The sequence below is a fragment of the Zophobas morio genome, unplaced genomic scaffold, assembly GCF_036711695.1.
Source record: "Zophobas morio isolate AGI-343-1 ecotype UQ-CSIRO unplaced genomic scaffold, CSIRO_AGI_Zmor_V1 ptg000568l, whole genome shotgun sequence".
Classification (NCBI taxonomy): domain Eukaryota; kingdom Metazoa; phylum Arthropoda; class Insecta; order Coleoptera; family Tenebrionidae; genus Zophobas; species Zophobas morio.
The window spans coordinates 1-25,377 of record NW_026972671.1 but is presented as its reverse complement, the minus strand read 5'-3'; the positions used below and the strand labels follow the sequence as shown (position 1 = coordinate 25,377).

The window sequence follows — 25,377 nt, the reverse complement described above, 5'->3', positions numbered from 1 at the left end:
TTTTCTATAGGATTCTTCCGGAAAGAAGCGGATTGCTGCCATGCGCCAGTTGCGGCAGGAACGTAGCGAAAGTGATGCTCTCTATAGGGTACCGTGCCTCTTTTTTGACCATCCCACGTATCATTGACGTATCTTGTCGCGTAGTTGGGCGCCCCCTCCCTTATCAGTGACTACGAAAGTGACGCGAGAATGTCTACCCCGCCGGAATCCGTTTCTGATGAGGTAATTGAAGCTGGTCCACGCCGAGCGTGCTGTTCTTTACATGCTCATAGAAAGCTGAGAAGGCCATTCTAGTCTCCCAGGCGATTTCTCAGGAAGTGAGTCTGATGGTAATATTGGTTTTCTAAAAAGAGGGCCGCCCTTGAAAAACCGTACAATTCAGGTGCTTGAGTTATACGATGTTTTCCTTTCCTTGAAGTGCCCTCGTGAGACCCCTGAACTTGTAAGCTTCGACATACATAAACTTTTTTTCCTTTTGCTTTACTTATTTGAGCAGCGGGAGAAGTACTGCCGAGTTTTGCTGTCCGTTTTAAAAAACAATCAAACCGAACCGATCCTACTAAAAACTTTTTCTGCGCTGCTCGTTTTCATCAATGACAAGCCCGATTTGTTGTTTAGTGGAAGCGTGGATCTCTGCTTTTCACTCTGCAGGCAAGCTTTATGTACTATTTCCCCTGTAGCGTAATAATGCCCTTGTAAAGAGAGTTCGTCAGGTACTGCAGCTCCCGCATATCCTCCATACGCAACAAGGCTGTCGTATGCATATACGCCCTCATGCGTGCAAATTACGAGTACACCCGGAGCAATATCACCAGAACGTTGGTTTTATTATAAAATTTGTGTACTGCCATAGAGATTTTCACCCTTTTGTATGAAAGTTCGGTGCAGTTGGCTATGGCAGTAAGTAGAGTTCTCGCTAGCTTTAATAAGGAGAGCGCCGAGTCCATCCGACAGTCGCCATGTCCCTCCAGAGACGGCGTTAACTTTTTTTTGACCAATGGTTTCTTGCGTTTTATGTTATAAGACTTTCTTTTCGCTCTCATTTTTACTGTACCCAGTGCGTCTTCTTTGCCAGTGGGACACTGCCATAAAAGCTGCGTTCAAGGAAAAGTTTAATCTTGTGATCGACAATATGACGCGCATCTACCGGGACACCATCCGCATGCTTGAGAACAGCGATGATCCCTACTTGTACAGCGACATGCAGTATCGGATCGCTGAAGGTGTGTCTGGAAGCCTTCTCCCCTCTTTACGTGCTTATGTCGATGGCAGGCTACCGCAATTCGCCGGACCTGCGGCTTACGTGGCTCCAAAACATCGAAGCTTTCCATCAAAACGAACAAAACTTTGCGGAGGTTCGGGGGGTACACTCCTCTACCCTTTAAGAATCGACTTCCTCTCTTTTGCAGGTCGCCATGTGCAGAGTCCATATGTGTGCACTTATATCTGAGTATCTTTTCACAACCAACTACTCCCAAGGGCTGCCCTCCGGGTAACGGGGCTCGTTTACTTATTAGTTTACTTGCTGTTTTATATCATAAAGCGCCTCTGCTTTTTATTCCGTTTCGCCAAATGTGAATGACGAGAGCGCGGTTCACTCAAGTTTTGAGAACGAAGAAGGTTGCTTGCTCCTGCTCGGCTATTGTCGCTTTATGCTCTTTATACGTAGCGTTCATTTTTAAGGTCTCTCCTGTAGTTCTGAGTTTTCTGAGCAAGGCTTCAGTGTACTCCTCGAGAGTTGCCGGTCAGCCCTCCAGAAGGTATTACGCAACTGCATTTGCTCTCAATTGTGCATACGAGCATTTTTTACAGGCCGACCTATACGAATTAGTTCTTAAGATTGGTAAAATACACATTGCGCTGCTAGAGAAAGATCGCATGTATGAGTGGATGAAGGTCGTCTACTTGGCGATGGCGGACACCACAGATTCCGTTATTAGTGCCGTATTGCCTTCTCCACCATCTTTTTACCTCCAAATCTCAATTTTTCTATAAACAGAATAAAGACAAAAGATTACTGGGCACGTACTTTCGGGTGCGCTTTCGGGGTCCCGCCTTTACCGAGATGAGTGAAAAGGAATTTATTTATAAGGAGCCAAAGGTCGTTTGCTTGCTGAACTTGTCGAGTTTATTTATGAAAGTAGAATGCCCTTATAGATAACTCCGTTGGCGGATATCACGCTTAGATTGGAAAAGTTTTATAAAAACAAGCTGGGAACTTCTGCCTTTGAAATCTATCAAGAGGCCAACGAGCTAGAAAGTGCAAAGCTAGATTTAAAAAAAGTACTGGAGATCGTTTCCTATCAATTTATGAACCTTGATTTTGTCGTTTGCAGAATTATATTCAAATAACACACGTGCAACCCTACTTTGATGAGATCGAAGACAGAAACCGCATGGGAGAATTTGAACGCTCTATTCATCTTAGTTTCATTCCTCTTAACGTAATTGCTAATCCTAGCTTATTGTAAATTTAAAGAGCAGTTTGTGTACGACGCGCCGTTTACACCGGGGGGAAAGGCGCACGGACTTCTCCACGAGCAGGTAACCCGGCAGTTTTTCTTAATCTTTAAACATGGAACGTTTTTTCTTTTTTCTTAGTATAAAAGGCGCACCATTATGCAAACGTCGCATTACTTTCCTTACCTGAAAAGGCGGATCACTGTGGTCTCTCGGGAGAGCTTCGATCTCGAGCCTTTAGCAGTGGCTCTTGAAGAGATCCAAAAGAAGTGCAACGAGCTCTCCGCTGTAACTACCACGTTTCCTGTGAACATCAAGCTCCTTCAGCTGGTCTTGCAGGGGACAGTGAGTGTCTCTGTAAACGCCGGTTCACTCTGATTTTTGCGGTTTTTTCGTGACCTCTCCTTTACTTCTACCCCTAACGACTCAGGGCCGATGGCTATCGCAAAGACCTTTTTGGGAAACGAGTTGAAAATAAACTATGACCCCCAAAAGCAACGCAAGTTGCGCCGGTTATTCAAGAATCTCGTCTCTTACTGCCAAACAGTATCCTTAATTTTATCTTTCAAACGAGTTGATATCAGTCTCCATTTTAGGCAGTTCAGCTTAACTTTCAGAACTCCCCTGCGGATCAGGCGCTGTATTCGTAAGTTCCATAAAGTGGGCTTGAATATGGTGGTTGTGATTTTTTTGCAATAGACAGGATTTAGCTATTAAGTTTCAAAGCTTGAAAGAAGCACTATCGCCTTATATAGAGTAGAGATAGAGATCCTCTTTAAATTTGTATACAGTATAATAAATTTTTATATATTTATAGACATTCTTTTAATAACAAGAAATTTAACTCTACAATTGTATAAGTAATTTTCGCTCCCTTCCCTTGTTGCTGTTGTTTGTGGCAGAATGAAGCGAAAAGTTTACCTTAACTCTTTCAGTGTATTATAAATCCAAAAAAATAGAGTTCCAAGCCAAGGATCTTCGTTATTCCTTTTCTTGCATGTTTTCTTTGACTTAGATTTTAACCCCTTAAAATTTTTAAACGTTTTGAACTTTTGCGGTCTACTTGTACGCCTCCATTTCATTTATTTTCTAAATTGTTCAGTTTTTAAGAATTAAAGAATTTGTGCAGAAGATAAGCAGGAATTAATAATTATAAGCTTCAAGTGCAATGCTTTCGCCCCTCCTTTGAAAAAAGCCTTCTAATTCTCTCTGCTTGTGTACACGTCACCACTTGGAAGCTGATATTGTATTAACTTAAAAAACATTATATCTTTGCTTTAACACTTTTTTCTCTGAAAGCTTGCTTTTATATTTATGGTGGCTAATTTATATACTCAGAAAAATTATGATTTTTTTATAATTTCAAAGAATTTTGACTTAGAGACTGGCAAATAGAAATTAATTTCATAGTTTAACAGCTTATTTTGTGTTCCCACGACTCCGTGCCATATAGCTCGTAAAGTATTCCACTTCGTGTTCTGTATAAACAACAAATGTAGAACTTTTTCTAATAATGTAGATGACAGAAGGTATAACTTAACTTAAAAAGGGTAGTATTGAAAAAAAATATCTTTAATAAAACTGGACTAATCTATCTATTTATAGGCAGGCCAGCGGTTAATATGCATAACTGAGCGGTTTCCTGTTAAACTAAGAATCAGTTCGGTTATACGGTTATCTATTGCGTTAACAAGAGGAGGTAAAGTATCTGAGGCCAACTTTAAGGATTATATCCGCTCTTGTGGGTTATATACTTTTTCTTTAGTTTAAAAATATAATTAAAAATTTTAAAAAAGAGATTTTTAGCTAATTTATTTATACAACTCTCTCCGGTGTTTAACGTCAAAAATATCTTAAGGGGAAAAAATAATAGATCGGTTAACTAGTTGATTTATTTGCGATTACAATTGCGAACTCATATTTTTTTAATTTTTACGTTTCTGAAATTTTAAGTTAATATTCTTGTGCTAATTTTATTTTATGTTGTTGCGTAAAAGTCTTTTAACTTTCACCTTAAGCCACGCTATGCAATTAAAAGGGTAGTCTTATGTTCTACAAAACACATTAAGTCAAAATAAATTTTTAAATTACTACTTATTCTATTACGAAGTTTTAGTATAGGGAGTCAGTCCTTATTTTTTAATATGATAGGTATTTCTTGTTTTTATGTTACCTAAAACTTTGACGGGAGTGCTCATTAATATGCTCATAGTATATATTTAATAATTATATATATAGCTTTATTTACTTTATACGTTACAGTCAAATTCATCTAGCAAATTGATAAATCTCCTACGGGCAGTTCAAATTTGGGAGCTTCCACTTTTAATAGTCATTCATAGTGATATAACACGTTTAGTAAACCTAAACACTAAGATCAGCAATTACAATTTTTATCCTGTCTTCTTAAATTTTAAATTTTTTTTAGTTACCCTATTTTCTACAACTTTCATATAAGAGGTAATATTCTATAAAGATCGAGTAGTTTTACTAACCACCGATTCCAAAAGATTAAGATAATTTTACAAATTTTTTTTTTAGTCAAAGAATGAAAGTAAATTCAATAGTCTAAATTGTGTCAAAACTCCAATTATAATTGAAATGAAGAAATCTTCGGAATAAAATACAAGAGTATAACATTCTCTGAAGAAAACTTGCTATCGCAATATACGAGAGGCAATGCTTGGACTCGCTATAACCCTTAAACCGATAAGTACCTCTAAAGTGAAGCTAATATAAAAGTCGGAGCTTCCCAAAAAGTTGCCTATAAAGATTAATTTGCTACAAATACGACTTTATTAGCTTCACATAATAATTTTTAACCTAAGTGGCGTATAAATTTTTAAAATTCGAGAATTATCTAGATTTTTAAAAATTATTGGTATAAAAGGAAATGGAGGGGCCTGAAACAAACCACATTGGCTTTTAGGTGATCTATTCCCTTTTTTTTTAACTCTGGGGTTCCTATGCACCATCCTCACAACGTTTATTGGACTCCTTATCAAAGTGGCAACTATTATCCAGGCGTTTCGCCTTGGACTTGTTGCCATTATCCTTACAACGGTTGTTGTCAAAGCTTTTGCCATCACTTTTCCCCTTATAGTGGGTCGGTAGAATTTCGGAATCGAGCTCCCGGATTTTGGGCAGGGCAACAAAATTTCTGCCCCTTGCCTTTTAATCAGTGTTATCCTCCTTATCCTAATTGTTATAAAGACTTAAACTCTAACGGCAACGGGGAACTGGGTGATACCTTTAAAGAAAACCGAACTATTGACACGGAAAGTACTCCTTCTCAAGAGGGCACTCAGTACTACGGTCGTGGTTTTTTTCCTTTCTTAAGCCAAAACAACTCTTATCCAGACGCCAACTTTTGGGAACCTCGTGGTCATTGTTGCCAATTTAAAAGTGGACTAGATGAACTTAAAGATTTAAGGAGCGAATTAAAGAAAAATGTTGAAACCATCAGGCACACTGGAAATGAAATCAAGGATTTCTTGTTAGCGCAGAATCCGGTCTCTTACCCCGCTGAGGATTTGGCCGAAAAGTTTTTAAAGCAAAGGCCTTTTCTTAGTGATAAACAGAGAAACGAATTAATAGAAATGTTAAACTACAACTTCCCAGAGGAAGGGGGTGATTCACTAAGCAAAGGCAGGGACAGGGTCTTGATACGTCCTCATCCTGTGCCCAAAGCTACGACAGTTTCTTTAGATGAGGAAAATAGTAGAAGCCTCGTGGACGCCTTGTGCAATGAGATAATAAAAAGGATTTCTGGAGCAGGGCTTACCTTGGGAGATCGGCGCGATAAGTCTTTGGCCTCTGAAGATATAGGTTTGCGTGGTGCTAATCTAAAGGACATGGAAAGTAATTCTAGCCAGCCTCGCAAATTAAAGGTGGTAAAGGATCCTTCTATAAAAATAGTACCCAATATCCAAAACGTGACAACTCCTTTAAGGATCCCTGAAGCTGAGCCCCAAGTCTTAAAACCCTTTCCGAGCAAGGGGGAAAGTCAGATTAAAATTCCAAACCTTCAGGGTTTAGCAAGTTCTCTATTTAAGGAGCCCGATGCCGGATCCTATAAACCAGTTTTTGATGAAGGGAGGAGCCGAGTTAAAATACCTCTCAATGCGGAGAACTCTAAGAAGCCTCAGGATATGGCTCGAACTGAGGGCTTAAATTCTTCTTCAGCCCCTTGCAACGAAAAGAAGGCGCTTACTAGAGAGCAAAAGGAAGAAAAGTTAAGGATGCTAGTAAAGAGTGTCGCTGAGGCTCAAAATAAGTTTTCTATTTTAGAGCGTCATGACTTTAGTAATACTCTCGCAAGAGATGATTGGGAGAAAGAGCTAAGAAAACTTGACTTTTTTGTCCAAAACATTCTCACCGAGTGCGACGAGATCCAGTCCGATGGCGACTCTGTCATACGTCAGAAGCGTAAAGAGGTGGTGAAATTGGCACAGGCTGTGCTAGATGCAATTGAACAGCTCCCCCGTCAAGCTCCTTCTGGTACTGGAGGTTCAGCTCAAAAGAAAGATGGCGACTCTGCGGCGGAAATGTCTCCATGTGCTGCTGGTTCTGAGGGTTCAATAGATACAAGTTGTACTGAGAAAGAAAGTAAAGGGCACGCTTTTAATCAACTAGCGAGTTGTGCTAGTAGCAGAGAGGATTTACTACTTGCTAACGAGGAAGAGCCCCGTAGAAACACGGAGGCTTCTAGTGGCAAAAGGATCAGGTTGGGAGACGTTGAAGTTGCTAAAACAGCAACTGACGAGGTGGAAAGTTCTGAGGGGGCAGAGTTAACTGGAAATGAGAGCCCATCAAATCCCTTTAGCCCCCCGCCCGATTCGCCTCCTGAGTTAATCGAGGAAAACCTCAGAGACATAAGCAATGAAAGCTCCGAAAAGCGCTCTATAGAAAGTGTGGAGGTCCAATCACTTAAGGGACCCGACTTTGAAAAGGATAATGAATTTGGAGCTAAAAAGGAAGTCGGCGCAGAAGATTTGGAGAAGAAACCTGGTACTAAGTGCTCTGATGCGGAGAGAGAAACGGGCCCCATGGAGGGTACTCACCCCCAATGTAGGGCTGAAAGCTGTGGTGACCAAGGGCGTTCTACTGAAGACGAGTATGTAAAGGTTTAAATGGGGATTTCATGTCGCTAGGAATTATAGTTGGCCTCAGTGAGGCTGAGTATGTCATGCCGGTTAATAGGGGCAGCAGTTAACTTAAATAAAGGTTATACTCTTTTGGCAAGTCTATTTCTGTGAACTTTATGAGTCGGGTTAGTTAGTAAAGTCGATGTCATTTTATAATAATAACTTTATTACTAAGTTGTATAGTGTAAATACTGAACGCGGCTCTGCTCTGCGTTTATTCTAGTAGTTTATATAGTCTGAAGTCTGTGTAGTCCTTGATAGCGAATGACACACCTAATTTCATTAATGCTTCTTCGATATAGGGAGGGAAGAGGTACATTAAGAGATAAAAAAATGCAGTAAACCTTCGTCGAGGCTTGTTGCTACCCCGATAGTAGTAATTTGAGCTGCAATAGCTGCTTTAATCCCGGAGGGAGAATCCTCAAACACTAGGGCTTCCTCCGCTTCAAGCTGGAAGTGGCTTAAAGCTATAAGTTTATAGGTGTGAAATAAATAAGGGGCCTCAGAAAAGTTACTTTCAAAGTATTTAAGCGTTTTCCGAATTATAAGGTCGAGTAGCTCTGCTATACTTATAACAATAGAAACTGACACCGAGTAGGTTATTTACTAACGAAGTGACAAACTAAAACCAGCTTAAAATTGGAAGGAAAATATGTATCTAGCGGTAGTAATACGGTATTACCGGAAAGGTAGGGCCTAATTGAAGATGAGTTCAAAGATAATTAAAAAACCTCGTTATTTACAAAGATGTTAAATTAAAAAAAAAAAATTTATAAGGAGAGTGAGGGCTGCATTTTAGTTGTAATAAAACTAACAAGGGATGAGGCTTAGCAAACTTTAGCTCATCTCCGATCACTAGCAGATCAAAGTAGTCTGCTACTGTTAAAATTTGTAGTAAAGTTTCCGCATTTTCTAAAATTTTAATGGAAGTCAAATGTTTACAAACTAATTCACATGTATGGAAAACACGAACTTTAGAAAACTGACTTTTTTTAACAGAAAAAGGTATTTAAAGTTTACTTCTTGGTGCGTTTGTTACACAAGCCATGGCGATATTCTTGTTTCTCGCTGCTTCTAAAAAAAGTTTTAAACCAGGAAGAGGTTGAAGTTTATCTGTAAAAGACAAAAATTGCTGTAAACAAAGGGTATATTAAGCAATAGAAGTAAAGAAAACGTTTATTATGAAAAAAGACTTTCTATAAAATACCCAATTTATTTCTAAATAAAGATTCCTTCAACTCTATAAAACTTTTAGCTTCTTCTTTATCAACATCCGGAAGTATAAAAGATACGATATCTTTGTTGTGTTTCCCGCTACAGGGTAGACGCCTCCGTAAAGCACCTTAAAACTTTAAAGGTAAAAAACCTGATGTCTTTTTTATAGTCTTCTACTGTCAATTTTTTGTCATATTTTTTTTTTAATAGAGATGAAAATATTTCGTAATGCAATACATCCGTATTGACTAAAGTCCCATCAAGATCAAAAAAAATAGCTCGCAATGCACGAACGCTGAAAGCTTTAAGTGTTTTACACATCTCACAATACCCTATACGTATAAACAAAACTTCACTTACGTAACGCTTATCTCTTAAAATAACGAAACAGTGTGCAACCCAATTTTCCAGGACAGTCGTAATAAATCTTCTGGGTGGAATGCTGGTTTAGTGTTGTGCACAAACCCACGCGCTGCTACAAATTTTTGTCCTCTTTTTGTTTTCTTTGAGGTTGGTTTGGTGCTGCTAAATAGTCCATAAATTTTAATAAATTTCCACAGTACTTTTATTTCTGCGACCCCATAATTATATTACGTTAAAATCTATAGTATATGTTATCATTATATTCTATAACGTATTGTTTTATATTTATTCTCGAAGACTTCCGACCTGTAAATTCAACAGAAGAGGGGTTGAACAGAGTTCAAGGTCGTTTAAAAGGTAGTTTGTAGTGTACCAGTTCTAATATATACAAAAAACTTTATTGATATTATTTGGTTAATTTTTTTTTACTTTATGTACAACTACCCTCTCAATTTCATGGTGCAAATTGATTAAAAAAAAAGTTAACCAGCTAGAGTTAAACTTTTGCGTTTTCATTAGAAAATATTCATTGACCACTTAAATAGTAATGTGTAAAGTGAACTAGATTCCAGACTGCTGATCTGTTAAGAGTAGATTACTCCTGATGACAAGCTTTAATATTTAATGTCTTCTAACAGAATACTTAGTACAGATTAGGTATGTATGGAGTTTATGTAATATTAGCTTAGATTACTCAATCGAAAATGTCAAAGTTGCTCCAAAGAGCTAAAGCTAAAAACTCGGCGGCTAATAAAGAATTGATTACGCATCAAGATATTAAATCTTTTATTCTCTACGGTATTATATTTTTTGCCTTTTATTTTATTAACTCTCTCCTGCTCTGTACTCTACCCAGACTGATAACTGCTTTATAATAACATTTTGGTTTATTTAAAATATTGGTTTACTACGCCTTACCAAATTCGAAAACGTAAAGTTGCCCCTCAACCCCGAAACCGCAAAAAACAATATTTTTCGCCTTTCATAGCTTATAAGTGGGCTCGCCCGCTGACAGACGGCCAGTTGGCTCGGCGAGCCTCCGGTAGAGCACAAACCCGGTGTGGAAAAACGGTAATGAGCGATACTGGCAGGTGTAAAACGAAAAATGTTACTTTATATATTGCGCGCTTGGCCACAAACATTATAAGCAAAAATAGTTTACTTGTCCGCAAAGTAGAGGAGTTTGCTACTAAGCAGATCTAAATACAAAATGTTTGGGCAGGTTCTCATAATCTTAGACTCAAGTCGCTGAAATATCTTCATATATAAGGTTGCTTATGCTGGAAGACGGTTAAATACGTTTAACACTAGGTTGTATATAGAATAATCTATAGAATTGATCTTTGTTTTCGACTTTGCATCAAGTTAATTGTTTGCTCAAAATAAAATTTTTAAACATATGTATGCACATATTTTAATTCTCAAGGGAAGTAATTAGTTTAATTAATTAACGGATCTAGCATAAAATAGAACCGTAGCTCTCTTAAGTATAGAGAACTACAAGTCTCCACCTTGACAATGCAACACCTGTCGGTAAGATAAACAATCTGTGGATGACATGTGTCAAATGAAAGTTAAATGGTCGAAGTCTGTAGCTACTTAAAAGAATTCCATACGAAGACCCCGCGTGCACTGTTTTAAGGGATTTCCACTAGTCGATTTCCTCCTTTCGTGCTAATATATTATGGATGTGGATGTAATTAATTCAGAGAGACTTTCCGTGGCCGTTCAAACACGAAGTTGCGAGAAACCTCAATTTTCTGCTCTTTCCGCTGGTGAAGCGAAGTCGGGGCTCAGTTAATATCATATTTTACTTTATACAAAAGGAGCTTACGTATTTTCTTTTTTTAAGAATTTGAGATCAACCGCATTCCGGTTCCTGCACATCGTTATACCCCTTTAAAAAAAAATTGGTCAAAGTTATACGAACCTCTAGTTACACATTTAAAGCTTCAAGTGCGTATGAATCTTAGGAAGAAGTATTTAAATTGTTGACATTAATTTATAGTTTGCTTGTGAAATATTTTTAGATGCGTTGAAGTGAGAAATTCTGCTTATACGAAGGATATTGGCCATCTTCAGAGAGCAACAGACTTTATTAACGCCTTTATGATGGGTTTCGATGTGAATGATGCAGTTGCTATGCTACGTTTAGATGATCTTTACATCGACACTTTTGACATATGCGATGGTACTGGTTACCAATTTTTTATCTTTTATTTATAGTAACCTTTAAACTTTTTAATAGTCAAAACTTTGAGAGGCGATCATTTATCTCGAACTATAGGACGTATCTCTGGGAAAGACGGAAGAACTAAATATGCTATTGAAAACTCTACCCGTACGAGGATTGTTTTGGCCGATAGCACAATACACATATTGGGCTCTTTTCAAAATATAAGAATTGCAAAAGACGCCATTTGTGATTTAATTCTCGGCAGTCCTCCAGGAAAAGTTTATGGAAATTTAAAAATTGCAGCTAGCAGAATGCATAGTCATTTCTAGTGGTGGGTATATGCAAGTTCTACTTTAAGTTTGTAACTTTTTCTTTAGGGTAGTTTAGTGGGTTTATAATTATTATTAAGTTATAGTTTAAAGAAGTTTTTGTTAAAAAAATTTTTTGAGTTAATTATATTTAACAGTTTATATTAATTTTTTATAAAAATTAGTATGCTTTTAAAAAAATTATTATATAAATAGTAGCTATATTGAATAAAGGATTTAATCCTGTTTTATTTAAACATGATGTTGAAATTAGCGTATTATTATGTTTTTTTTGTCAAAAATATATTAAATAGTTCTAGTAAATAGTTTTCAAAACTTTACTTACCTAAGAAAGCAAAGCCCATCTTTATTTTGTAGGAACCCAGAATTTTTTCGATGATATATTGGCTTAACCTAGCACTAACTTATAAGTACTGAGTTGTGCCGACCTTGCGCAATATTATAGTTTGAATGTTTTGTTCTGTTTTAGAAAAGTATTTAAGTCTATAATTACAATGAAAGCTTTTTTAAAACTCAGTTTTGTTGTTAGAAAGTATATTAAGCCTTACAAGTAAAGTAGTTATCAAAGGCTCGATTCCACTTTGAAGTTTGAAAACTTTAAAAAACCCAAAACACATTATACTGGAGTTTCCCTACACTTTACTACCATTGGAATAAGAATTAAGCGTTAAAAGGATTTATATTTTTTACTGTAGTACGATAACTATAAAAATAAATTAAAATAAACTTCAGACACCTCGCTTTTTGGGTTTCACCGACATAGGCACTATAATTAACGTGTACCCCGAGGGCAAGAATTAACCCTATATCCATTAAACTGTTGTGCCCATGAGGGGATTTCTCTAAAGTTCGCCTTTTGTAAAGGCCTTAATATAATTTAAAGAACCCAAAATCTTGCTTGAAAGTGAAAACTCGAGAATTTCCACAGCTTGCCATTGTAACATAGTTTTTTTACTACTGACTTAAGGAATAGTTACAAAAAATGTAATATTTATTCCTTTTAATATCAAATTTAGTTGTTCTAAAAGGTAATGAAAAATATCTGCTCAAGTTGACTGCCATTTTAAAAATAAGGGTATTGCTTCGGGTCTTAGAAGCAACAGAGCGTTATGCTTAAGTATTAAGTCGTTTCTACGTCATTGCCAATTAATATGTCAAATTTAAGTTTATAAACGGCAAAATAACTGGAAAGAAGATATCACTAATATAAGGATGATCTTTAAAAAACTTAAGGCTTCTATAAGCATGCAGAAACTCATAAAGATACTATACTATCTGTTAAAAACGCCTCTAAATATTCGATTATAGAAATTTTTTAATTCTTATTTACTTCCAAGCTTCTATGCTTGGTTCTTACTGATCAACTGTAGTACCTCTAACGTGATACTCAAAGAGAAAGGGAGTTAAAGGTTTTATTAAATAAGCTTGCACAACATCAAAGGACTGAGACTTCGGGTTGAATGTAGCCTTGAAGTTATACGTTTCAGTTTAATCCAGGAATCATTTCCTGGGTAATAACGCCTCTAATAGTGTAACCCCCCTTATAACTGATTATATGAACCATTTTTTACTGGCACTCAGTTATTCTCTTTACCCATTTTTAATTGGTTGTAAGACCTCCCTTGCATATCGTAAATTAGTTGAAGGGTTAATTTTGTATTTTCTTTCCTTTCGACGTGTCGAACAAGTATTTTAAAATACCTTAATTGTAAAGTCTTGAGGGTATCTGCTTTTAGAAGAAGATAGCTTTATACAGTTTTAGATGAATGAAGACATAAACTACATAAACCATTTTACAAATTGACTTACGTAATATCATGTGATAATATATTATAATATTTATTTATGTTGTTTGAACTGGGAGCCATTATAAAACGATAATTTACTTAACTCTAAACTTTTGAATTTTAGCTTAAAACTCTGACGCTGTTGCTATCCTTTTAAGCGCATTATTGGCTGTAAAACACACCTTTTCGTAAAAAAATCTTTACAGAATTTTGGTACTTTCTTTTTGGGTAAACCCTAATAAATTAAGAAAATTTTTTTATTGCACTAAAAATTTTGGGTTTGGAATCAAAAAATTTACACCGCCAAATTTCCTTGAAGTTAATGGCGGCTAAAAATTTACTTATTAGTTTTGAAGAAATGGTATTTATATGGAAGCTACGTTAAATTTTTGTCTACTACAACGATGGAAGTTGTCTCTTGGTTTAATACAAGTTTGAGTGGCTCCACGAATAACTCTCAACAGCTTAAATTGGACATTAACAATTGCTCTTGTGAACACAGCCTGCAAAACGCTTTAAAAGGCTGCTGTGAAGAGCAAAGTACTACCGAAAGTGAATATGATGGTTACCAATACACTCAAACTTAAAACATACTTTCATTATTTAATTCTAGCCATAGCAAGGAAGATAGGTAGCAAGTGAACACCGATGAGTGTAGTTAACTTATTTTATAAATTTATGAACCCAGAAGTTATCCTTGAGACTTTAATTTATTTTAGTGCCATACTTTCAAATTAACAAATTTATCAATTTTGTACAGTTCACTTATTAGCGACAGTTTTCGAAAGCATTTTAAGAAAAATGCAGGATGTGGTAAGCTTACTAATTTGTACACTTTGAAAGATAACAATTTTTTGTGTGAAACAGAATATTCAAATAACACAGCTGTTATCCGATTTTAAAAGTAAAGGCCTTTCGTCCCACATCCTTTTTCATAAGTATAATGAGACTGTGACTCATTTAGTTTACATGTATACAATTTTTGATTCTCTTTGTTGGCTTTAACTCCCTACTCAATGCAGGAAAAAGAACTGTGCAAGATTACGTTGCGAACTCCGGGGTTTTACTTATTTTTACGAGAACTTTTTATTCTTTTTAATTCACTTCTGTTTAATAAGTTTTTTAAGCTTGGGAAGTAAGAAAGCCCCAATTTTATAGTATACCCTATTGCTGTTGATCTATAATCCACAGTTTTTAAATTAAAAAATATTATTATTACAACTATATATATTGAAGTATTTAATTTCCTTATAGAGAAGGAACATCAAAATAATAAAATAAAGAAAAAATTAGATAGACTCGCTCGTATTTTTATTATTATATTTTTCTATAAAGTTCTCTATATGTTTTTAAATATTCCCAGCGTATGACAGTGCTGTTCCTTATGAGCATCTAGGAAACTTACTCTACTCTCCAATTGAGATTTTGTGGAAGTATTTATGATCGCTGCATTCGATATATTATTCTTAACAAACAATTGCAGACTTCAGAAAGTGTTATAGAATTTTCTTAATAGAACATTACTTCATTGTTCTTTTGATTCTGAATAAAACTTTTTAAGTTTAATAGATTTTAGGAGTTTTTTTTATAGCTTGAATAATAAATTTTAAATTCAGCAGCTTCCATAATAATTTATTTAGCAATTTAATTATTTAAGTAAAGAGTGATATATAAGTTTAGCTATTGACCACAGTTGTTCAGGGTAGCTATAAATTTATTTAAACAGAATTTTTCTTATAGTTTTCACCTTATCATAAAGAAATTCTTTTATAAGGCTTTTAAACATATGGCTATTAATGATTTTCTATATAAACTTTATTAAAAAAAACATAAGATAACCATAATTTTTTAAACTTTTAAGTCGTTTGTTGTTACTACTATAGAAGAATTTTTTAAATTTTATTTTTATTACTTTGTATACTTAAAGAAGCTTAGTAATATGATATAAAATTTTTAACATTTTATTGTTATTGTTTATATCTTTATTTTACTGCGCAAAGTGACTACTTAGTTGTATAAATATTGTAGATATACTTTACTTTATATGTAATACTAGTTCTGTTTTTTATATTATTTGTATTATCTTTATTTTAAAGTTCATTTTTCGTATATTTATTATATTTCTGAATATATATTCAAGTTAGTTGTATAGCTTGTAAAACTTTCTCTATATTAATGTCTAGTGATAAAAAATTATTTAAATACGTATACTCGTTTATATAAACTTTGTACATATAATATACTTTGTATATTCGTAACTAGTTATATAGTTTATATGATTTTTATTTTTAAAGTGAATTTTTCGTAGGTATATTGAAACTTTATATCTTTTAATATATATTTTTTAATAATAAATTAACTCTTGATATAACTTTGTTTACAGTGATTTAACATCTAATAAAAAGAATAATTTCTTTTATATATGATTATATTTTTTTAATCAACCATTTATTTTTAAAGATTTTTTTTTCAATTGTTTAAAAAAATTAAAAAAATTATTTAATTTGTGGAAATAGTTATGTATTCTTAAAGTTATAACTTAATTGCACTTTCATATATAATTTAACATATTGTTTAACTCTATTATTCATAAAATATTATTAATGCATATATTCTATGTATGCTATAATGTATTTATTATATGTTATATAAACTTTGTATTTACATTAATTTTTTTTACTTTTTTATTAAAATTTTTAATACTACTATTATTTACTAAATATTTTTAAACTTGAGAATATATAAATACCACTTTGACTGTGTATTATTATAATTGTATTAATTTTATAATAATTCTTTCAGGCTTTTTCAAGATGAACATTCTGTATTACAAATCTCAAAAGTTATGTTACATATTTTTGCAGATAACATTTTTATAAGCCGTTCTTACTCAAAAATATATAAAAACTGCAATAAAGTATTTCCACTATAATTTTATATAGGTTTAAGTATTAATAATAACTAATAATATAATTATAACCTTATATTTATTATTACTTATCACTCAATTGTAGTATAATATGTAGTATAATAAATAGTAATGCTTAATATTCCTGTATAAATAGCATCCTCTTCTTTTGAACTTCGTTGAAGGTAAAACTATATTATAATTTTTTTATTTATGAATAACACTAAACTTTAATAAAAAACTTTTTTTTTACTGTGAACGCTGTATCCTTCTATAAATTTTTTCCCTCTAACCTTTATTTATTAATAGAAGTTTACTATGTAATCAGAAGAAATATTAAAAATAGGTTTATTATATATATATAATTTACTTTTACTTATTAATATTTATTTATTTTATAACTTTTATTATTACTATGAATCTATACATTTTTTATAATTTTTGTGTAGTGATATACTATCACTTATTGTAGATGTATAATTTAGTTATTACTAATTATTATTAACTTTTATTATTGTTGATTTATATTATGTTTTTAAATTTTTAAAATTCACTTTTTATTTTTAATTAACAAATACTTTTTTATTTTTTTAAATCATAAAACTATATCTCTTTTTAAATAATGAAATATAACTTTAAGTTCCATTATTTCTGAAATCTTTTTTTACGTGTTTAATATTATTTATAAGGTTATAAGGTTATACAAAAACACAGTTATCATAATAAACTTATGAGTACAGAGACGTTTTTCTCTGCCCTTTTGTATATAGAAAACTGCTATCGGATCTGCTCAGTTGAAATATTATTTAATTTCGACCAATAATACTTCCCTGACCCCCTTACTTTTGCAGTAATCCAAGAACTTTTTAGTCGGTGCAGTTTTATTAAAACGGGACCTTTTCCCAATACTATAGATAATTTGGTAGTGTATTAAGGGTTAGGAAACACCTACTTTTTTAATGTACTTATTACTTTTAAAAAGAGGAGCTCAAACGACTCGTTCATAGAGATGTAGATCTCTTGTTTATGAAACGTAGTGCTACTGTGTTAAAAAGTAAACAGACTGAAAGAGTTATTGATTCCCTCAGTTAACCGCCAATAAATATTATGACTTAGTAGACTTTACAGACTTTTACTGAAAGTATAACTCGAGCAATAAGTAGTTATATAAATTCGAGTTCAAGTGAATTTTTCTTTTTCATGCTTTTAAATTTTTAACGCATTATTATAAGTCAGTTGCTCAACAACCGGCTTTTGGAATCGGCGATTGGCGCGTTGGCTAATGTGATGGCCGTCCAGAGTGGTTCTTTTTTATCATGGATATTTCTATAATAGGAATGTTGTGTGCATGTACAGAATATTAATGCGTTATATACTTTGCAGCCCGAAGAGAAGTTCTTCAATCCACTTACAGTAGTAAAATTGTATGCGTCCTAATGACGATGCTGGATTATAGCTCGACTCGGTTGTTTATTTGAAAAAAATATAAATTATAATATTTTTAGTTATTTAATAATTAATAATATAAGGCGTACTTGTCGAAATTTATAGAGTGTTATTTATGCACAAGTCGTCCTTAAGCGAGTTTCTCGCTTCGATTTCTGGCCTTGCACTACTTGCTTTACCTTTTTTTTGTCTTCGTCCATTTTCAAATTTAAAAAATTTATTTTATTAGCGTTGTTTTAATATTAATTTGCTAAAATTAATATTAAAAAAAACTAAACTTTATTTTACTATTCGTTTAACGCACGTGAAGCTGGAGCTGAAGTATATAAATACTGATGTCTATAATTATATACAGAAACTATTTTCTAATTACTTATAATTTCCTATAGCGCAAAAAAACTCTTCTTGCGTACATATAAGTTTAATTTAGATAATATCACCAATATTATTTCGTACCAATTCTGCAAAGTAACACCACATTTCTTAAAAGTTAATTTATTTTATATATAAAAACTTTATGTTCTACTACCAGTATCTTAATAGCTTTATGTAATAACAGCGAAGCCACAAGGAAAGTGATTATTCAATTTCTGTATAACGCGAGGTTGCTTACTTTTTTTATATTAACGCTATTTATGAACGACAAGACTGACATAGTTTGGAGGACGTCGGCGCGGAACTTCTAAATAACAACGAACTTTGCGACATTCTCTATATTCTTCTTCAAGGTTTGCTATATATATGAAGGATAATAATAATAATAACTTATACTCGCTTTTATTTATAACTTTCTAGAAAAAGGAATGAAAGAGGAGCTTATCTCAATGATTTTAAGGTATTATAAAATATTTTAGTTAAACTACTTTCGAATATTAAATATTTTTTTTTCTGTTAGCTTATACTATTCTTTAGTGAGATACAAAACCTTTTCTAACAGCGACGAGGTATTTCGTTAATACACTTCTAAAACGGTAAAAATTTTTAATTTTTAAAATCGTTAAGAAAGTAATATATTAAGTACTTTGAGATTTTATAAATTTTTTTAAAATTAATAAATACTTGCTGAGAGTTAAAGCTTCCAGTATGTTACTAGTTTTCTAAGTAAACAATTTACAAGTAATTAGTAGCTTTTACTGTTAACAATAATATATAACTGCCAACCATAGGAAGCAGTGAGGTTTTTTACTGAACTCTGCGCTGTCTACTCAGGAAAGGTTACTCTATTAACAGATAATTATAAAAATATTATTGAAGCCGACTGTGAAGGTCAAAGAAAAAGTAAAGTCAATACTTTCCTGCTATCAACTTTATATAAAGTAAATGGGTTAAAAAGAAAATTCAAGCCTTTTAAACTTTTTTCTTCTTTATTTATAGGAAAAGAGAGCAGAGCAATTAGTCTTTGCCGGTAGTCACAGAAAAGTAACAAAAAAACAATTATGTGTAAATATTATTATTTTTTAATAAGTCGTAGTTAATAAAAATTACAAGAGGTCACAGCAGCCTTTACTACGACTAAAACTGGTGTTAGTAAAGATTTCACAATAGTACAAATTCTTTAAAGTGTTATTTCTGTCTCGGCTCCTGTAATAATAAACATCAAAACCAGCAACTAATAGTACCGAACAGATCATACCCGAACGTGAGTATGTTTAATATGAAAAGTACTAGCGGCTTTTCGTTATCTTATTGAGAAATGCTTTACACTTTATGACTCTAAATGCTTTTAAATTTAAGATACTTGACCCAGATTGCTGTGCTCTAGGCATAGAAAAGGTAAGTGCTGTGTAGTTGAGTTCCCCAATCAAAGCGCCTCTCTCCAAAATGTAGAACTACTATAATTAGACTGGACTTATACTTAATATTTTTAAATATGAAGACCACTGCGGGGCGGACTAATTTACCTAACAGTAAATAGTATCCAGCTTTCTTCAAATTTTTAAAAGCTACCCCATAACTATACACTATATACTACAACATACAAAGGTAAGGCTTTATAGTGCATAGTCCACCTTTATTCCTAAAAGTAATTCTGTTATAAATTAATATAAGGCTTGAATACATGTTCACTTTTCTTAATAATAGCTTTAAACAAAAAATTAATGATCAAACTTGAAGGAGTTTTATTAGTAATTAAATATTTACTCACAAAGCTATACAGTGGACAATTGGCCCACCGCCTACCAAATTAGTTACTAGACCCACTAGATTTTTTAGACAAACAGTGGGCCCTCCCCCTAGAAAGATTTTAATAGCCCAATTGCAAATAAAGTTAAATAAAATGTTCCAAGCACTTAAATATAAACCATACGACCAATTTCTTTTTAAGTTTCTAACTTAAAAAAAAAAACTCTATTAGGTTAGTATAAAAACCCTTTTAAGTAAAACAAAACTAAATAATATCGGTGGCAAACGCTTAGACAATAACAAAATTTTATTAGTAAATTTAGTTCATTATTTTACCAAGCTATGACCTTAAGTTAAGAGCTTTTCACTTAAAGCTATAAACATATAAAATCTACGACTAGCTTAAGAACAAGAATTTAGAGCCCCCAAATGATGCATACTACATTAATTAACTTTTTACTTAAAGAACCCTATTAAGAAAAAAATAAAGAAGTTACTAAAAATTTCAATTTAAGTCCTATAGTGTATGATAAGAGATACCCCATAAAAAGAAAAAAATGGAGGGCACCATACTTTTAGGATATTACTTAACTATAAGCAATAAACTTATTCATTCAGTAGAGCTTTAAACAACTTGACACCCTAATAATTTTACAAGTATGCCTTGTGATACCACATAACTTAAGTCTCTATTAAAAATTAAATTCTTGTATAGTATTTTAAAATTTAAAAACGATGCAAAATATATTATACGGTAATATAGATTTTTTTTTATGAACTTCATAAAAATAAAAATTCATATAAAATTGTAAAATAATAACCGGATAAATACGTTTAATTTTAATAAAGGAGAAAGCTATATAAATCGTCAGAATTAATGTAATCTGCCAGTCAAAAAAGTGTTTTCTTCTTTTACTCTGGGAGTAGCAAGCGTAACTTCAACTCCTCTCTCAAAGTTGTCTTAGCTCTAAAGTACATCTCGTATCAAGCGAAGCGCGAAACACTGGCGCCACAGGAACCTTTTACTTTATTGCATTAAAGGGGGGTAAAATACCACAAGATTAAACTCAAATGCTTTTGCGATGAGTATATAACGAAACGAAGTAACACATTAAAATTCAAAAAAAAAAAATTTGACTGTGTTTAATTTAAAGGACTAGCTTAAAAAAAAGTGAAACTCTTGTCTCTTTATTAAGTATAGTATCGAGCACCTGAGATAAACTAATAAAAAAGCCGATAATCTATATTTAAAGACTGTTTCTATGAACAATAGTTTTCACTTCCACATCGATTTTAGAGGGCGGCTCCAGTAAAGGCCCTCTGTTATGTTGTAATAAGAGTTTTAAACTTTGCAGAAAAGTATAGCAGTGTTAATAGTGTGGACCTATGAGGTCGTCCCCCACATGGTGCCCCCCAAAAGACACCCCCAGCGGAGCCAATAGCGTGTAACTGTATGTAATAGTCGCAGAGTTCCTGTTAAGAACAGTTAATAAGAGTCACATTTTCTAAAGAAATGAGCACCTCTAAACGTTTTAATTGTCTGGACAAAAGATAGTCACGAGTGGCCGAGTCTCCCAGCAACTCCTCATAGTGGACGTTCACTTCTTGTTCCACGGCCTGCCAAAAATAGAGCTCTTAGTTGTCATAACAATAAAAAAATAAATATAAAAGACATGAGCGTAAGAGTCGTTTTCCAAGAATGGATGGAAGTAAACGCTGAACTCCGGGGCAGCCGTCGGATAGTTTGGCGGAATTCTTACTGTTCCGCGGAGGGAAAGCGTGTCTGTTATGCACAAGGAATAGGGACCAGTGAGTGAATTTAATAAACACTACCTAACCTTTTGTTTTTGAAATTATAAAACTGTACGTTTTAATGCCTTCAGCTTCATCCTAAATAACAACCAATATAGCAATTTTTAGATCAAATTGGTATCAAGTTGACCATAAACGACCATGAAGAAAGAGAGGCGCCAGCGGTAGACAAGGAGCGTTTGCTAACTGAATCAGAGCTGGCAAAGACCTGCTCAATACGACCCTTTTCTATATAAAAAAAAGCGTGATACGTTAAGGGACAGTAAAAATAAAGCATAAAAACGTACTTAGCGAATTCAGTTCATTGCTAAGGCACCATGTGGCATTTAAACGGCGCTTTATTAAGAGAATGAGCTGCGAAAAGTATTGACGCTGCCATCTTTCCTCTGCCTGAGTCACGTGATAATACTGTTGGTGGTCCTGATTAGTGCGAACCATATATTTATACCGAGTTTTGTAAGAGGCCGCAGGCCGTCTGGGCCCACATAAATGGATAACCCAGGGAGACAACGACTTCAGAGACACTAGTAATGCTACGGGAAAAAAAAATACGCCATGCTTTACTTACTGACGCTCGTAACATAGAAAGATAAATTATTTAGAGTTGCGTTACTATCAACTGAACTAGAATATAATGACGTTATTTTTATATGTATCATCTAAATTTACTAAATAAATAATATGAAAAACAAATATAAATTTAGTAAAAGACAATAAAAACGATTATATTTATTTATTTATATAATTATGATAAACTAAGTAAAAAGATAAGTACTTATATATTATTAGCATATTAACGCAGTTTTCAAAAGTATAATAAATAATGATGATATATATCAACCGGTTCAACAACTTATTATAGACAATGAAAAAACCAAGAAATTTATAATAACGGATTTAAATTAATAAATTTATATCAAATAAATTAAATTTACTCGGAAAAAAGTAAAAAAATTTACTGTAATTTAAACGAATCAAAAATAATAAAAATATTAATGTCCAACCAAAAAAAAATTGTCATGTGTATAAATAAACCAACCACAGTAATTGGGCCGTTTAAACCCAACAGGTTTCCTTTTTTGTTAGCGATTAATAAAAATATTTAGAACCATTTATAATACAACTTAATGAAAAATTTATATTTTACATATTTATTTCTAATAAATTTATCGTACGTATACCAGATATATTTAGCGAGAACGAAACAACATAGTTCATCATAAAGTAAAAAAAAGATAAAGAAACCCTGCAGAGTCGAGTAAATACTGCATTTTATCGCTCGGCAAGTGAACTCCGGAATCAGAAGGGTAGAGGTAGCAAAGAACCCTCGCCGTTTCGGAAGACAACTTCTGCTGCTCACTTAACGCTTGCACACAAATAAGTTTTAAATGCACAGCGTACTTCAAGGAAACTACAAAAGTAGTATCTGGAAAAAGAAGTTTTTACCAATTCGAATATATGAAGGAAAAATTATATGGAAGTTACTAACTTTGAAGCGTAAAGTGAAGTCGGAGACTTAAAGGATGCCCTTCCAGAAACCACCCCTTCCTAGCCACTTTACTGAGCCCCCCGCGCTTGAAATCGGTGCTATCCTCTTCACAAAATGGTGGTGGCTTATAAAGAAGCTTAAGTTAATTTTCTAAAAATTTAAATAATACTTATTTTTAAAATTTTTCTTTTAAATTTATATTTTTTTAAGCAAAATGGAAGACCCCCAAAAGTAAGTCAAGTAACTTTATTAAAAAAATTGCGAAAACTAGAGAAACATAGAGTCGCCTTTTTATTGGTCAAGTTAATGAGTTCCTTTGTCTTGGTCAATAAAAGAAAGAAAGCAGTAATTGCCCATACCATTGGACGATTGGGGAAGTTAATACACCAATGAAATAAAAACCAAAAGAAAACGGCGTTGCTAAATCGAATAATTAAAATCAACTAAAATTAGATTTACTTATAAGATTAAAATAAAACTAAATAGAACTTTCTATTAAAATTATTTTTTTACTTTATCGCGGGCTTCATTCTCATTAAACACTTTCGCCGACTCCTTATCTCCAACTATTTCGCAGTATACGCTTTTGTCTTGATGTTATAAATTAAATTTAAAAAAAATAAAAAAGAATAAAGACAAACACAATATATACTGTTTTTAAATGAGGCAGAATTTTTAAATCTAGTGTAACTAGATTTAAAAAAACATGCAAAGCGTAAGTATTTTTATTTCTTTTCTTGTGAAACGTATTTAATTTTTTTAAAAATAATTAGATTATGAAACTTAACAAAAAAATTATATAAATTTTTTAATATAAAAATACCGAAAGAGAGCCTAAAAGATTCGACTAAGCAATAAAATGCGTAAAGCGGATCGGGAAGATGAAGAGCTTCTTCGCCAAAAGATTCGTAGACTGCATCGCTTGGATCAAGCGAGTGCAACAAACTTTTAATTTCGATGCAGTGCTAAATTATATTAAACTTTTTATAATAATAAAAAAATTGACGTAAAATTAATAAATGAAAATAAAAAAATAAGTCAAATATGAAAAAGCGACAAATCTATTATAATACACTGAAATTCTTCAATATAAAAAAAGCAAAAGATTAAAACTTTTTTAAACTAATATTGAAAAAGCAAGCAATTATTATGTAAAACGTAAAAAGAATTTTTTATAAAAAAATTAATTTTATTAGCGAATTAAAAATATATAATATTAATATTAAACATCTAAATTACTTAAATCAACTGAATCAACCATAAAAAATAAGTATCAAGTATTACACCTTTACTAAACCTGAAAGTTTTTCTTCGAGAAGATAATAATTTTTGAGTTTTTCTTCAGTCTGTTCTTTTAAAACAACTCTCTCGGCCTTCTTCTGCTGAAGTGCTTCCATTAAGCTAAAGATTAAAATAATGTTCTTTATTCTATACGATTTTTTTTAAAGAAAGGAAACCTTACGCGCTGTTGCCTTTCGAAAATTAAGCGGTTGGTCATCAATTGATGTGCGCTGGAGTATAGTTTTAAGTTTGAAGGCGCGGAAGATTTAAACTCTTCAACAGAGCATATATTAATGTCGTGAGGCCTTTCACTGCATTAAAATAAGCCAACAATCTAAATAAAAAAAGGTACAGATTTAATTACATAAAGTGATTGCACGCCTCAATTTCTCGAAGTAAATAAGCCTTTTCATAAAGTAAATTTTGCAAAGTTAAAAAACGATGGTCAACCTTTACCCTAAAATCTTCCATTGCTTTCTTAATTATATAAATTATATGTTATAGAAACTTGACAAAGTTAGCGACAAAAATGGAAGAAAAAGATTTATAAAGTATTAACTTTGCTACTTTTATAACGTTCGTAAGCAATCCTATGAAGCTCTTTTAAATCAAGGAACAAAAGTGATGCTTCAGGTGCAACATTTTTGGAATGTTCTAACTAAATTATAAAAAGGTTATTCTCCAGGTTTAATTAATAGGTCTAAAAATAAGAAGCGAAGAAGTTCAGTTATTATATAAACATTTATTAAGTAACTTACCTCATTTTTAGAATTATATATTTTATGTAAAAAAGCGCAAATTTGATCTGATATAGTTGAGCATATCTGGTGTAATTCGAGG

General features: G+C 32.7%; 5 protein-coding genes across 8 annotated transcripts; 3 read left to right on the top strand and 2 right to left on the bottom strand.

Moving 5' to 3' along the window:
- The first annotated feature begins 23 nt into the window (after positions 1–23).
- On the top strand, positions 24–3,246 carry LOC135121353 (dedicator of cytokinesis protein 7-like). Of its 2 annotated transcripts, XM_064045668.1 has the most exons (21): positions 24–88; positions 145–222; positions 273–329; positions 383–442; positions 497–651; positions 702–818; positions 879–1,000; positions 1,059–1,223; positions 1,273–1,355; positions 1,410–1,492; positions 1,544–1,620; positions 1,684–1,760; positions 1,813–1,944; positions 2,000–2,101; positions 2,158–2,283; positions 2,337–2,427; positions 2,480–2,544; positions 2,602–2,827; positions 2,891–3,006; positions 3,057–3,106; positions 3,160–3,246. In XM_064045668.1, exons 1-21 carry the CDS (start codon positions 41–43, stop codon positions 3,218–3,220), a joined length of 2,091 nt encoding a protein of 696 aa, XP_063901738.1. In that variant the 5' UTR covers positions 24–40; the 3' UTR covers positions 3,221–3,246. The 2 variants fall into 2 exon arrangements, with proteins under 2 accessions (XP_063901738.1, XP_063901739.1); XM_064045669.1 differs by lacking the exons at positions 24–88; positions 145–222; positions 273–329; positions 383–442 and having other exon boundaries at positions 528–651; positions 702–822.
- Positions 3,247–7,812: 4,566 nt separating this feature from the next.
- LOC135121369 (uncharacterized) lies at positions 7,813–9,182 on the bottom strand. Of its 3 annotated transcripts, none has more exons than XM_064045684.1 (7): positions 8,974–9,182; positions 8,815–8,921; positions 8,628–8,720; positions 8,423–8,519; positions 8,290–8,303; positions 7,952–8,074; positions 7,813–7,898 (listed from the first exon to the last, which is right to left on the bottom strand). In XM_064045684.1, the coding sequence occupies exons 1-7, from the start codon at positions 9,141–9,143 to the stop codon at positions 7,822–7,824; spliced, it is 681 nt and encodes a 226-aa protein (XP_063901754.1). In that variant the 5' UTR covers positions 9,144–9,182; the 3' UTR covers positions 7,813–7,821. The 3 variants fall into 3 exon arrangements, 2 of the variants coding, with proteins under 2 accessions (XP_063901754.1, XP_063901755.1); XM_064045685.1 differs by having other exon boundaries at positions 7,813–7,895; XR_010278947.1 differs by lacking the exons at positions 8,628–8,720; positions 8,815–8,921; positions 8,974–9,182 and adding an exon at positions 8,581–8,627 and having other exon boundaries at positions 7,814–8,074; positions 8,290–8,338.
- Positions 9,183–10,869: 1,687 nt separating this feature from the next.
- Positions 10,870–11,744, top strand: LOC135121325 (uncharacterized). Its single transcript, XM_064045644.1, has 4 exons — positions 10,870–10,981; positions 11,038–11,164; positions 11,216–11,376; positions 11,434–11,744. The coding sequence occupies exons 1-4, from the start codon at positions 10,870–10,872 to the stop codon at positions 11,688–11,690; spliced, it is 657 nt and encodes a 218-aa protein (XP_063901714.1). The 3' UTR covers positions 11,691–11,744.
- A 4,933-nt stretch (positions 11,745–16,677) lies between these two features.
- On the top strand, positions 16,678–21,175 carry LOC135121377 (uncharacterized). Its single transcript, XM_064045688.1, has 10 exons — positions 16,678–16,731; positions 17,618–17,688; positions 17,769–17,850; positions 18,391–18,435; positions 18,489–18,559; positions 18,627–18,666; positions 18,727–18,775; positions 18,998–19,147; positions 19,566–19,604; positions 21,152–21,175. Exons 2-10 carry the CDS (start codon positions 17,673–17,675, stop codon positions 21,173–21,175), a joined length of 516 nt encoding a protein of 171 aa, XP_063901758.1. The 5' UTR covers positions 16,678–16,731; positions 17,618–17,672.
- Positions 21,173–25,117, bottom strand: LOC135121358 (THO complex subunit 5 homolog). The gene is made up of 16 exons (XM_064045672.1): positions 25,097–25,117; positions 24,902–25,014; positions 24,714–24,848; positions 24,543–24,657; positions 24,080–24,221; positions 23,770–23,846; positions 23,257–23,380; positions 23,013–23,193; positions 22,216–22,300; positions 22,055–22,157; positions 21,898–21,995; positions 21,794–21,845; positions 21,629–21,738; positions 21,477–21,572; positions 21,340–21,428; positions 21,173–21,275 (listed from the first exon to the last, which is right to left on the bottom strand). The coding sequence occupies exons 2-16, from the start codon at positions 25,006–25,008 to the stop codon at positions 21,203–21,205; spliced, it is 1,587 nt and encodes a 528-aa protein (XP_063901742.1). The 5' UTR covers positions 25,009–25,014; positions 25,097–25,117; the 3' UTR covers positions 21,173–21,202.
- Between the last annotated feature and the right edge of the window lie 260 nt (positions 25,118–25,377).